The sequence below is a fragment of the Dreissena polymorpha genome, chromosome 1 (genome assembly GCF_020536995.1).
Source record: "Dreissena polymorpha isolate Duluth1 chromosome 1, UMN_Dpol_1.0, whole genome shotgun sequence".
Classification (NCBI taxonomy): Eukaryota; Metazoa; Mollusca; class Bivalvia; order Myida; family Dreissenidae; genus Dreissena; species Dreissena polymorpha.
In genome coordinates, this window is record NC_068355.1 from 17,898,749 (window position 1) to 17,912,734 (window position 13,986).

Consider the following 13,986-nt stretch of genomic DNA (forward strand, 5'->3'; position numbering starts at 1 on the left):
TTGGAGATGATACACTGATGATTGATGTATTTGTTTTGGAAATAAGCAAAAAAAACAACAACAACTTATATAACTGATATATTCATATATATGCATTGATATCAATAAGTGTACACTTAGTCTCATTTGTTCTCTAAAACACAATATTTAAATCATAATTGTTTAGACCCCCATACCACTTTGACGCAGGATAAAAAGTTGTTTAAAAGTTTCGGATGAATACAATTTGAATTAGAGTCCGGACAAAGTGGCGCCGTTGAAAATGCACTAATTGACCCTATGACCTAGTTCTTGACCCGACATGACCCATATTCGAACTTGACCTAGATATCAACTAGATGCAACTACTGACCAAGTTTGGTAAAGATCGGATGAATACAATTTGAATAAGAGTCCTGGACAAAGTGGCGCTGTTGAAAATGGACTAATTGACCCTATGACCTAGTTTTTTACCTGGCATGACCCATATTCGAACTTGGCCTAGATATCAACTAGATGCAACTACTGACCAAGTTTGGTGAAGATAAGATTTATACAATTTGAATTAGAGTCCGGACAAAGTAAAATGCACTAATTGACCCTTTGACCTAGTTTTTGACCCAGCATGACCCATATTCGGACTTGACCTAGATATCAACTAGATGCAACTACTGACCAAGTTTGGTGAAGATCGGATGAATACAATTTGAATTAGAGTCCGGACAAAGTGGCGCCGTTGAAAATGCACTAATTGACCCTATGACCTAGTTTTTGACCCGGCATGACCCATATTCGAACTTGGCCTATATATCAACTAGATGCAACTGCTGACCAAGTTTGGTGAAGATCGGATGAATACAATTTGAATTAGAGTCCGGACAAAGTGATGCCTTCCGCCCGCCGCCCGCCCGCCAAGGGGTTTCACATAATACGTCCCGTATTTTATACGGGCGTATAAAAATTTAAGTGTAAAAATGGGCATAACTTTTGTTATTTTTATCGAAGGACAACATAAATGCACAACAATCCTAGAAAGTTTGAATGGTGTATAATAAAAGTTTAGAAATATTTATGGGAACAATTTTTTTTAAATCGTACAAACATACAGGTGGTGATTCCTGTACACACACATTTACTTCATTTCGGGACAGGTTTCATAAATGATGAAGTTACAAAAACATAAAGGCAACAAACACATGTTCTTGATAATAATATGTGTCGCGTTCTGAGAAAACTGTGCATAATGTATGTACGTAAAGTGTCGTCCCAGATTAGCCTGTGCGGACTGCACACTTTACGGGACAACACTTTCCGCTTTTATGGTATTTTTCCTTTAAAGGAAGTCTCTTCTACACGAAAATCTAGTTAAGGGGGAAAGTGTCGTCCCTGATTAGCCTGTGCGGACTGCACAGGCTAATCTGGGACAACACTTTACGCACATGCATTAAACCCAGTTTTCTCAGCACACGACACATATCGTAACCGTCTGAAAATGGCATTAATAAAGCATTATCTGCATTCCAAGTACTTGTCAGTTTGGGAAGGGGGTCACAAACATTGGTTTACATACCCTGCGTTTTCTGCCAGCATGCGTTTGTCAGTTCTGTATGATATATCTCTGTCAGCTGTAGCATTCCTGAAATGGGATAGATTGCATTGACATACAACACTGACATGGGCAACATATTCACTCATTTATGTTGCTTTTATCATGTTCTTATTTTCAGTTCCACTTTAACGAACTTTTGAACAGATAAGTGCTTAATTTTAAGAAATAAAGAGTTTATATTTTGTTTTAACTTTTATAATTCTGTTTTTGAAAACTTAGTGAGATTATAAAATAATTAAATTGCGAAAACAATTAAACTTAGACTTATTTTTTTCTGTTTCTATATATAACATGTCCACTAATTTCTAGATTTTTTGTCTTCCTGTTGTAACTATAAAACATGTCTATGTGGCCAAAGTTGCACACTCCATCCATGATAAATTCACCTAGCTATGTAAGACAACCAAATTGCATATGAGGTGCACTCTTGAATGCTAAATGCATGTGCGTCAAGTGAACTTTCTGATAAGCCTGTTCATTCTGACCGGATATTTGTTCAGAAGAGATTTTCTTTAAACAAAAAATTCCAGAAAGTGTTAAAACTTATTAGCCTGTGCGGACTGCTCAGGCTAATCTGTGAGGACACTTAATGCACATGCATTGAGCCCAATTGTCCAAAAGTGAGGCTGAAATGTTTCCAACAGTTCAACTTTACCATTCCGCTATGAGATATGCCTCCTTGCATACACGTGCCTCATAGTAGCCGACCCACGTGTGGGTGAGGCCTCGGGGAATGTACAGCTTGTCCTTGGCAACACGCACCACCTTGTTGAGGCTCTGCAACGCTGACCTGGGGAATAGCAACAGTGATTTTGCTGTGAACATTTCCATGCATTCATTGTAAAATCGAGCTATACAATTTTTGAAATTTGAGCCTTGTTTATTAAACGAAATCATGCATTTATCATTCATTTTTCTGTTATTCTGTAATTATTTGTCTGGCTTTAAAAGACATCAACAATTTGAAAATCAAACTTGGCATCATATAAACAAATTAAAAAAATCAAACTAGGCATCGTATAAACAAATTAAAAATTAAAACTAGGCATCAAATAAACAAATTTGAATATTAAACTTGGCATCATATAGACAAATTTGAAAATCAAACTAGAAAGCATAATTATAAACAAATTTGAAAATCAAACAAGGCATCATATAAACTAATTTAAAAATCAAACTATGTATCATATAAAGATTTAAAAATCAAACTCGGCATCAAATTAACAAATTTGACAATCAAACTTGGTCTCAAATAAACAAACTTGAAAATCAACTAGGCATCATATAAACAAATTATCTCAGTCAGTATCACCACAATAGGGCAAAAACGCATGACTAAATCTACTAGATATCCATGTGAATTGTATTTAATTCATACATGTTGCCAAAACCACAAGACCTATTTTTAAATCAGCGAAGTTATAATTTCCATATTTATTTTTAGAAAGAACAGGCAATTATAAATGATGCTGCAGTTTTTTTTCATAAATGAACATGTTAACGACCAATTGCAAACAGCCAGCTAATTCATTAAATACATGTTGTTAACATACACAGCAAAATTCATGTGCTATCAAGTAGGTGAGGACAATGCTGCTTTCTTGATTAATAGGTGTTCATGTCAAATCTAAAGCAGCAAACATCAATTAATATTTTAACCCTTTGCATGCTGGGAAATTTGTCGTCTGCTAAAATGCCGTCTGCTGAATTTCTAAAATCATAATTTTCTTTACTTTTTTTCAAAGTTCACTATCAGAACAGCAAACAGTTTTGATCATGATTGGACGCCACGTTTTGTGGCGTCTGTTCTTGATCCAAACTGTTTGCAAAAGCCTTTTAAATTCGGTTCCAGCGCTAAAAGGGTAAAATAAGGATGTCTTATGCATGATGCACAGACCAACTTACCACATGGCTTGTACGGAGACCGGCTTAAAGGTGTGTACGTTCTTGTCACACTTGATACTGAAACCTCTGAAAGATACAAACTGCCCAGTGATATTACATAGTGCCGTTTTTAAATAGAAAACCATTTGATTTATTTTTTATTCTGTAATTGTGTTTGATTTACCAAGTAATTAAGTTAACAAATGCATACAATATGTTCTTGGTTCTTTAAACATTCTTTAAATAATTATAAATACACATAGGACCTTTAAATTACTTTGACGGTAATGATTTATTCCAAAATGACAGGTATTTGTAAAGAAATATGATAAAAGTAAAATGATTACAATTGAACTATACTGACACTTTCCTTAAACATTGCTAATGAATCAAGGCATTTAGGGAAGTGCATACTTGAAACAGGAACTTAACAACAAATGAAGATAAATCAGCTTTAAGTTAAGTGGTCATCTATTTAACCTTTCTATCTTCAATAGAATCATAACTAGCTCAACCATTGATAATTAAGTCTTTATTTATTAATTAATTAGTTTACAAAATATTTATTTCAAGTGTTTTATTCCTTAAAATATTTTTTATCTGAAATAATGGTTAAAAAGGGTAAAGTAAAACTCACCTATTGTTTGAAGCTTAACCCCTAAATAATAAAAAGTTAACTTATTAACATGTAAGTTAACAAAACCTATTTACAACCTTCCCATCTCCATCCAAGCTTTATCTCAGTGTGCCCAAACCTATCAGTAACCTACCTGTCTCCATCCAAGCTTTATATCAGTGTGCCCAAACCTATTAGTGCCCACCCCGTCTCCATCCAGCTCTATATCAGTGTGCCCAAACCTATTAGTGCCCACCCCGTTTCCATCCAGCTCTATCTCAGTGTGCCAAAACCTATCTGTGACCTAACCGTATCAATACAGCTCTATCTCAGCGTGCCGAAACCTATCTGTGACCTACCCGTCTCCATCCAGCTCTATCTCAGTGTGCCAAAACCAATCTGTGACCTACCCGTCTACATCCAGCTCTATCTCAGTGTGCTCAAACCTATCTGTGACCTAACCGTCTCCATCCAGCTCTATCTCAGTGTGCCCAAACCTATCTGTGACCTACCCGTCTCCATCCAGCTCTATCTCAGTGTGCCCAAACCTATCTGTGACCTACCCGTCTCCATCCAGCTCTATCTCAGTGTGCCCAAACCTATCTGTGACCTATCCGTCTCCATCCAGCTCTATCTCAGTGTGCCCAAACCTATCTGTGACCTACCCGTCTCCATCCAGCTCTATCTCAGTGTGCCCAAACCTATCTGTGACCTACCCGTCTCCATCCAGCTCTATTTCAGTGTGCCCAAACCTATCTGTGACCTACCCGTCTCCATCCAGCTCTATCTCAGTATGGGCCCAGACTGGCATGATGAGCCCGATGGAAGCCCTCTCCAGGATGTCAATACCCAGCAGCACAGACTCCTCAGTGTCATGGCAACCACAGCACGCCACCACCACCAGGTAGCGAGTGTGCGTTCCCTCCAGCTTCACTGCCTGCAAACGGGGCAACACGTGTCACATGTCACATTCAGACCTAGGAGACCTAATAGATGAGGGGATTTTCCATTAAAGGGGAAGTTTTTTTAATGTTGTCACACGTTTTTTTTGAAGCGGGTTTGGGTTGTGATGACTGTCAAATTTTCTAACTTGTTTTATTTACAAAATATTTTATTTTCTCTATTCCAAATACTGTAGACTTGCAGATTAGAAACTCTTCATACATTTTACCAAAAACCTGTTTGACATAAGACCATGAGAGGAGTGGGATTAACCATTATGTGACTCTTAAAAATAAGATGATACCTTTAATTTAAAGTTATTATACATAGACCAAGATAAGTCAATAATTGTTATTTGTGACATTTAAGTCTATGAGATAAGCCAATATACCATCAACAGACATATTTCAATAAACCATTGACGGTTATTTTTGTCTTTAAGATCTATGAGATACGCCAACACACTATTAATATGTCTGACAATTTGAAACATGAAATAAGCGTATCAACCACCGACATGTTTGATATTTGGACCTAAAAGTCAATAAGCCATTGGCATCTTTGACATTTGAACCTAAAAGTCAATAAACCATTAGCATGTGTAACATTAAGACCAAAGAGGTAAGCAAAAAACCATTTTCACTATTAATATTTAGACCCATTAGTTAGGCCAATACAAAATCAACATGTGTGACAGACCTATTAGATACACCAACAAACCATTTACATCTGTGACATTTTGACCTATAAGCCCATACCCCATCAACGCAAATTACATCAGGGGAGTGATTGAGGTGAAGTCCAAGGGGAGGAAAATTCTGTCCACTGATTTTGACTATGCCAATAACAAGAAGAACGCAATTATACACTTTAAAACAGCCATTAAAAAAAGCACTTTCTGAAACATCATTACAAGATTTATCTATGGAAACCTTTTTAACTTCACATCTAAACAAGGACTGTTTGTAAAACATGCATGCCCCCCATATGGGCTGTCCGTTGTAGTGGCAGCCATTGTGTGAATACGTTTTTTGTCACTGTGACCTTGACCTTTGACCTAGTGACCTGAAAATCAATAAGGGTCATCTGCGAGTCACGATCAATGTACCTATGAAGTGTCATGATCCTAGGCAAAAGCGTTCTTGAGTTATCATCCGAAAATCATTTTACTATTTCGGGTCACCGTGACCTTGACCTTTGACCTTGTGACCTCAAAATCAATAGGGGTCATCTGCGAGTCATGATCAATCTACCTGTAAAGTTTCATGATCCTAGGCATATGCGTTCTTGAGTTATCATCCGAAAATCATTTTACTATTTCGGGTCACTGTGACCTTGACCTTTGACCTAGTGACCTCAAAATCAATAGGGGTCATCTGCGAGTCATGATCAATCTACCCATGAAGTTTCATGATCCTAGGCGTATGCATTCTTGAGTTATCATCCGGAAATCATTTTACTATTTCGGGTCACCGTGACCTTGACCTTTGACCTAGTGACCTCAAAATCAATAGGGGTCATCTGCGAGTCATGATCAATGTACCTATGAAGTTTCATGATCCTAGGCTCAAGCGTTCTTGAGTTATCGTCTGACAACCACCTGGTGGACGGACCGACAGACCGACAGACCGACCGACATGAGCAAAGCAATATACCCCCTCTTCTTCGAAGGGGGGCATAAATATAAGATAAGCAACATTGTTGTGATCAAAAACAATACGTGCTTCGATCCCTGTGAATGATGACAGCAAGCTTTTGGTTGAGCTCAATGTCTTTACCATGGATATATATTATGTTCAACACTGTTAGTGTTCAACTTAAAACACTTAAACACCAGCTGCATAGTTCAAGATTTTTTTTACATGGAATACACTGCCTTACCAGGACAGTCAAACAGCACCACAAAACGCATATTCCTGCTATATTTTCAAGCCAATAGTGAAGTCAGTTGTTGGCAAACATTCAATACGTTCCCTTTTGCTGCATAACATTTATAATCTTATCCAGTTTATTGAGAAAATTGAGGGAAATTTTGATAAGATTTTGGGTAAAAACGTTGCTTTTTGAGATTGGGAAACAGCAGAAAATCTTCTGATATTTTGGGCAAGAAAATCAAGGGCAGTGTTAACATCAGGTCAAATCAATGGCACGTACCACTTTGATTGTGTCTGATGGACGCAGCAGACTGAACATGGCCTGTAGATGGCTTTGTATGTCATCACCTGAAATCAACAAGAGCACCGCATAACGGGTGCCAAAGCTCTTTTTTAGGTAACAGTGACCTTGACCTTTGACCTAGTGACCCAAAATTGGGTGTGGTGTGTAGAACTCATCAAGGTGCATCTACATATGAAGTTTCTAAGTTGTAGGTGGAAGCACTTTGATTTAAGAGCATATGTTAAGGTTTTAGCACGACGCCTACGGTGGACGGCTGACGGCGGACGACAAGCTGGCTATGAGCTAAAAGTCACTTACAACGTATCTGCACATGGGCAAGCCAGTAAATAATTTGGTCGGGCATTAAGTATTAAGTATAATAGATTGGACAAGTTTTAATGCTGATTCTTAAGAAATTGAAAATCTTAAACATATCAGCAATATTATATTTACTTGTTTTAAAGTTGAAATACTAAGAATTATAATACAAAAACAAGAGTTCCGCGGTCGGAGATGACCGCATTGAAGCCGGATTTTTGATTTAAATGACAGGAAAGTACCTTTCGTGTTTTTGTCAATGCAATACTTAAATTACTGAAATATTGTTCAAAGGTCAAAATGAAATGTAAGTACTTTTCAAGGCATGAGCAAACCTTGTGTTATGTTTTGAATGCATGCATATACATGAACAACAATAACATTTAAGGTCACAAATATGAACTTGAATTGACAATTAGGAAAGTTTGATCTCAATTTTTTTATTAGCAAATTAGTAAGATATTGTTTGAAGTTTCCATCAATTTCATTATCAAATGTAAGAAAATAAACTTAGATGAAATAATACTATTTATTGTTTTGCTTGAGTTTGAAGACTCTATGTCCAAGCATACCAAAGTTATAACAATTTTAACATTTTAACATTTTAGGTCACAGTGACCTTGACCTTCAAATGAATGACATTGAAATGACCAGTGGTCATCTTCTAGTACTGGCCAATCTTTATTTCAAGTTTGAAGACTCTAGGTACAAGCATACCAAAGTTATAACATGAAATAAGAACTTTAACATTTTTACATTCAAGGTCACAGTGACCTTGACCTTCAAATGAATGACCTTGAAATGTCCAGTGGTTACTTACTAGTTCTGGCCAACCTTCATGTCAAGTTTCAAGACTCTAGGTCCAAGCATACCAAAGTTATAACAACTTTAACATTTTTACATTCAAGGTCACAGTGACCTTGACCTTCAAATGAATGACCTTGAAATGTCCAGTGGTTACTTACTAGTTCTGGCCAACCTTCATGTCAAGTTTCAAGACTCTAGGTCCAAGCATACCAAAGTTATAACAACTTTAACATTTTTATATTGAAGGTCACAGTGACCTTCACCTTCAAATGAATGACCTTGAAATGACCAGTGGTCATCTGTTAATCCTGGCCAACCTTCATGTCAAGTTTGAAGACTCTAGGTCCAAGCATACCAAAGTTATACCATGAAATAAGAACTTTAACATTTTTACATTCAAGGTCACAGTGACCTTGACCTTCAAATGAATGACCTTGAAATGACCAGTGGTTACTAACTAGTTATGGCCAACCTTCATGTCAAGTTTCAAGACTCTAGGTCCAAGCATACCAAAGTTATAAGAACTTTAACATTTTTTATATTGAAGGTCACAGTGACCTTGACCTTCAAATGAATGACCTTGAAATGACCAGTGGTCATCTGTTAATCCTGGCCAACCTTCATGTCAAGTTTGAAGACTCTAGGTCCAAGCATACCAAAGTTATACCATGAAATAAGAACTTTAACATTTTCGAGCACGCCGCCACCCCGCCCGCCCGCCCGCCCCCCCCCGCCCGCCCGACAACATCAATCTATAAGCCGAGATTTTTTCGAAAAAAATCCGGCTAAAAACAATCCCAGACTAAAATTATGCAAGAAAAAACACAAGTTTTGCCAAAAGATCTTTGTAAATATGGGCAATGGGCTGGAATTAGGATTAATTCTTAGTAGACTCTTAATGCAAATTAAGAATAACTTATGAACATTCTTAAGTTATGATACCTGAAAAAAGGAATGCTATGTTCTAAGATTTTGCCTCATAAATCAGAAAATTTAATAGCATATGCCACCATTATATTATATTTGAAAGCACAGTGTTTCCCACTATATTATATTTGAAAGCACAGCCCTTCATACACATATTCAAATTTGGGGTTTATATTCAACTTTAATTAAGAATAACTTGAAATATTGTATTACAATGTTTTTACCAGCATGGCTGCGACTGTTACGGCGTGTGTAGACTGTCTCATCACTCTGTGGCAGGATCAACGCTGCCCCCTTCACTGTGAAGTAGCTTTCACTGAAACTGAGTGGGTAGTGGTGGTAAGAAAAGGAAGGTAGTGAGAAATGGCACAGTATAAACAATAGGAATTTTATAATTCACAAAAAGTGCGGGCAAAGTGCAAATCATTCATATTTGATAAACAAATTCAATGAATGGTTTCAAGACATGCACAAAAAATTATTTTTTTATCTATGACAAACATTAACTTTTCTACTTGTTGTATCATTTAATAAATCATGAGTAACACGTTCATGTTTTTGTGCATTAACACAACAAGGCAACCATATGAGGCACACACTGTGAAAAGGGGTTTTAATGTATGTGCATAAAGTGTTGTCCCAGATTAGCCTGTGCAGTCCACACAGGCTAATCAGGGACGACACTTTCGCCTAAACATGATTTTTGCTAAGAAGAGACTTTCTGTTAACAAAATATCGTACAAGTAGAAAGCTTTTTTTACGCACATGCATTAAACCCCCTTTTCACAGAGCGTGGCTCATTTAGATTTAGCTGGGAAAGGCCTACATGGTTCAAATACCACATTGTTTAATTTTACATTATAACATAAAATTGATATTTCTCAAATAATACAAAAATTCAGGCATCTTTAATGCTACAAAAATACTTGACTCAAACTAACATAAGCTACAACTTTTGTCCTCTGAATATTTTTACACCTGTTGCAATTTCTTATTACAACAATATATTGCTCCACAATAAGTTTTATATGTCTAGTCTACTGTATGAAATCAACAATAAAACTGCACATAACAAAGGAATCCGGCGAGCAACATTCTATAGCATGGTCCACAATGAAATGTCACTTTGTTATGAAATAAATCTCTAGGCAACTATCTGAATTGATTTCAATTGTTAGCAAGACATATGTCAAGAATATCAATAGAGCAAATGAAACATCGAAGATGGCTTTCAAATATATTCCTTATCCACATGAGCAATCAAATATCAACTGCCACAATAAATAATAATTTGTTTAAATGAACTTTTGAATTTGGCTTAGTTTCACTAAAGTAGTGTATTTGGAAACAAAATAGTATCATTTAAATAGTATATGCGTAAATTAACTAGCCAATCCATAAAATATTGTTTTAAGTAAAACAACATTAATTGGACATTCATTAGTTTGTGTACTCTCAAAAATATGGAAACTGTCTAAGTATGCATGAGCTTTGAGACAATTGTACCACCTCTTTTGAGAAGAACACTGAACATGTACACAAGGAAATACTGCCAAGTTTTTTTTTAACACACAAATAATATCTCTATTGCAAGCTACATGCAAAGTTGTATGGCAATTTCAACACCAAACACCACTCTAGGAGCATGTATCTATTCCCCACTGTTTCTCATGCAACACGCACATAACCCCGCCTATTTAGCATGACATGACCACCAACTGTAGGCCAGTGTTGCAGAAATCAATGCTGAGATGGCAATTGAGCTGTGACTCATGCACAAACAGGAGTAAACTTGGTTCCTGCCTGCATCTTTCCAAAAGCAACAGTATCCTCCAAAGACCGAACAGTCATCGGAAATTCAAAACAGATGCGCATTGGGGTCAATAAATATTAGAAATCATGATGTTGGGGAATGCACATTCTAAGTCTGAATCATTCACTATTTGGGTCAATTTAGAACATAGTATAAGGAATGAACCTTGCATAAAAGGGGAAAGTCATCCCTTAACCATTTCCTAATTGGAAACAAAGTGAAAATGGCTATGTGCAAACAGCATGAAACCAGAACAGCCTCCGAGTAACTCACAGTCTGTTCAGATTTTATGCTATTTGCTGCTCATCAATATCTAAGGTTTTGCATGAGATGAAGCCCTACAAATTTGAATCTAGTAAGAAAGGTCTTAAATTAATATAACTTTTGAATGGACAACAAATGTGTGAACATAAGAATCTAAGTGGTAAAGGGTTAATTGATATAAACGGGAAGTTTAATAGCTAGTCATAATCAAATTGCTCCTGTGAAGCAACTTTTTTACATCTTATAAGTATACCAAGAGCTGCGTACCAAGTACAGAACAATAAATTTTCATTTAGGAGAAAAAAATCAATTAAAGCGGAAGGTGTCATCATTAATTAACCTGTGCAGACTGCACAGGCTAATCTGGAACAATACTTTATACAAGTGCCTTAAGCCACGTTTTCACAGAGCATGGCTTATCATATATAAATGACTAACAAATGATCGAGAGTCTGACTGATGGTAACATTGCACTATATAGTGTAATGTGTATGTATTATCTTGAATAATACTCCTCATTCTTTCAGTCAACATGAGTGTACATTATATAGGTTAACATGAATTCATTTAACATTTAATTTGAATTGGAAATGAATTACCCAATTTATTAGTTAATGGCATGATGATGGCATATTTGATACCGGTATTTAAACAAGAGATGTGTTTGTGAAACACAATGCTCCCAACTGCGTCTCTTTGAAGCCATATATTTGACCTTTGACCTTGAAGGATGACCTTTCACCACTCAAAATGTGCAGCTCCATGAGATACACATGCATGCCAAATATCAAGTTGCTATCTTCAATAGTGCAAAAGTTATGACCAAGGTTAAAGTTTTGGGACCCATATATTTGACCTTTGACCTTGAAGGATAATCTTGACCTTTCACCACTCAAAATGTGCAGCTCCATGAGATACACATGCATGCCAAATATCAAGTTGCTATCTTCAATATAGCAAAAGTTATTGCAAAAGTTTAACAAAGGTTAAAGTTTTGGGACAGACACACACAATGACCGACAGGCCAAAAAAACAATATACCCCCGATCAATTAATCCCAGGGCATAAAAATCCCCATTATAAGTCTTAATTAAATGTATAAGATTTTAAATTAGTACATGATTAAAACTATGTAAATTTTGTAAACATTAAACACCATCATTCAGTTCATCCATCAATAATGACTACAATATCCTGTTTAAATTAACATTAATTCATAAATGTCATTGTTAGATATAACTGTACTTAAAGAATTACAGAAATGAATTGACAATTAAGCAAATCAAGATATGTTTAATTAGACAAATTATCATCTTAATGAAGTTATAATGATGCTTAACATCATTATTAATATATAGGATAACAACTCTTTAATTGCAAAGTAATCGTTTAGTAACAAAAACAAGATTATTAAAAGCCCCTTAACACTCAAAATCATTTTGTACAATATTTCGAAAAAAAAGTTGACAGAGAAAAATTCAATGTTCTGTAGTCAAAATTTCAATTTTAGATGTCGTCTGGTAAAATAGATTTGATGCGATACAAAATGCTTGTTTCTATTTTTATTGAGTCACAAAATATTCCATGTGAATTTCTGGCTGCGATTTTCCAAAACTAATGAGCAAACGTGAGACTGACTTCGGGCAGCCTCAGAAGCACTACATAGTTCTCATGAATACATCGTTTTTTCCGACACTGCTCGAAGCCAGTCTCGCTTTCGCTCATAAATGTTCGGATATCGTGGCGGGAAATGAACATTGAATATATTGTCCCACAAAAACAAGCATTTTGTTTTTCATTAAATCTTTGTTACCATACCACATCTTGTGGTGAAAATTTGACTATAGCTATTTATAATATACACTGATTTTTTATAGGTCAAGTTTATTTTACAAAATATTTTGCGAAATATTCCATGATTTATAAGTTTAAATGCTACTTTAATTTCTCAACCCATCAACTGGTAACTTGTGTCTCAAAAGTTTTATAGTATCTCGATTATAAATCAAATAATTTACACTATGAGCATTTGAATTAATTACAATAGACGCAGAAACTGGAGGTGAAAAGCTTGCAATAAATGCTGTGTTGACAAATGTAATGACAAGAGGTTATATAACAAATGTGCACATTGGGATTTTTTGTGAGCAAAAATGCTGCCAAATTGGCAGATTACCGAACACAGATAAGTTTGACCCCTGATCATCCTAAGGCAGTTTTTAAAGATAGGTTCAGTTGGATTCTAACTTGAACATAGATGGGCTAATACAGTGAAACAAATTCTTCCAGAAGCTAGTTGCCTCTCGAGGCAATAATTGATCTTAATGCAGTTATATATAGTGTTTGAATACCATGGGATATTAACTGGCAATGTTACCTGCTGTTTGTACTGAAATTGATTCAAGTGGCAATCATTTATTCTCCTCAATATTAAGAGCTATCCCAAGGCAGCTAACTCTATTATTTTTGCCCTTGGGTAGTATAATGTACTTTTCCCATTATTCTCAAAATAAAATGATCAAAAGACGTATTTGAAGATACATACTTCTAATAGTTAAATAGTATAAGTAAACTGAAATATTAACAATTATAAAATGTTAAGAAATGTGGCCAGGCCATGACACAAGATTTTGTAAACAAATTAATTTGGATAATTTTATTAAATTTTTA

General features: G+C 35.7%; 1 protein-coding gene across 6 annotated transcripts in view; it reads right to left on the minus strand.

The window, feature by feature from the left end:
* Positions 1-13,986, minus strand: part of LOC127872888 (uncharacterized) — a 106,838-nt gene that overhangs the window by 44,895 nt on the left and 47,957 nt on the right. For 5 of the 6 annotated variants that reach the window (XM_052416403.1, XM_052416394.1, XM_052416376.1 and 2 more), the window contains 6 exons: positions 9,464-9,561; positions 7,185-7,252; positions 4,856-5,025; positions 3,494-3,559; positions 2,244-2,378; positions 1,550-1,615 (listed from right to left, as the gene is read on the minus strand). In XM_052416403.1, the coding sequence (XP_052272363.1) occupies positions 1,550-1,615; positions 2,244-2,378; positions 3,494-3,559; positions 4,856-5,025; positions 7,185-7,252; positions 9,464-9,561 (603 nt within the window). Of the gene's footprint in view, positions 1-1,549; positions 1,616-2,243; positions 2,379-3,493; positions 3,560-4,600; positions 4,688-4,738; positions 4,817-4,855; positions 5,026-7,184; positions 7,253-9,463; positions 9,562-13,986 lie in introns of those variants that run through there. The other variant, XM_052416423.1, reaches the window with a different exon arrangement.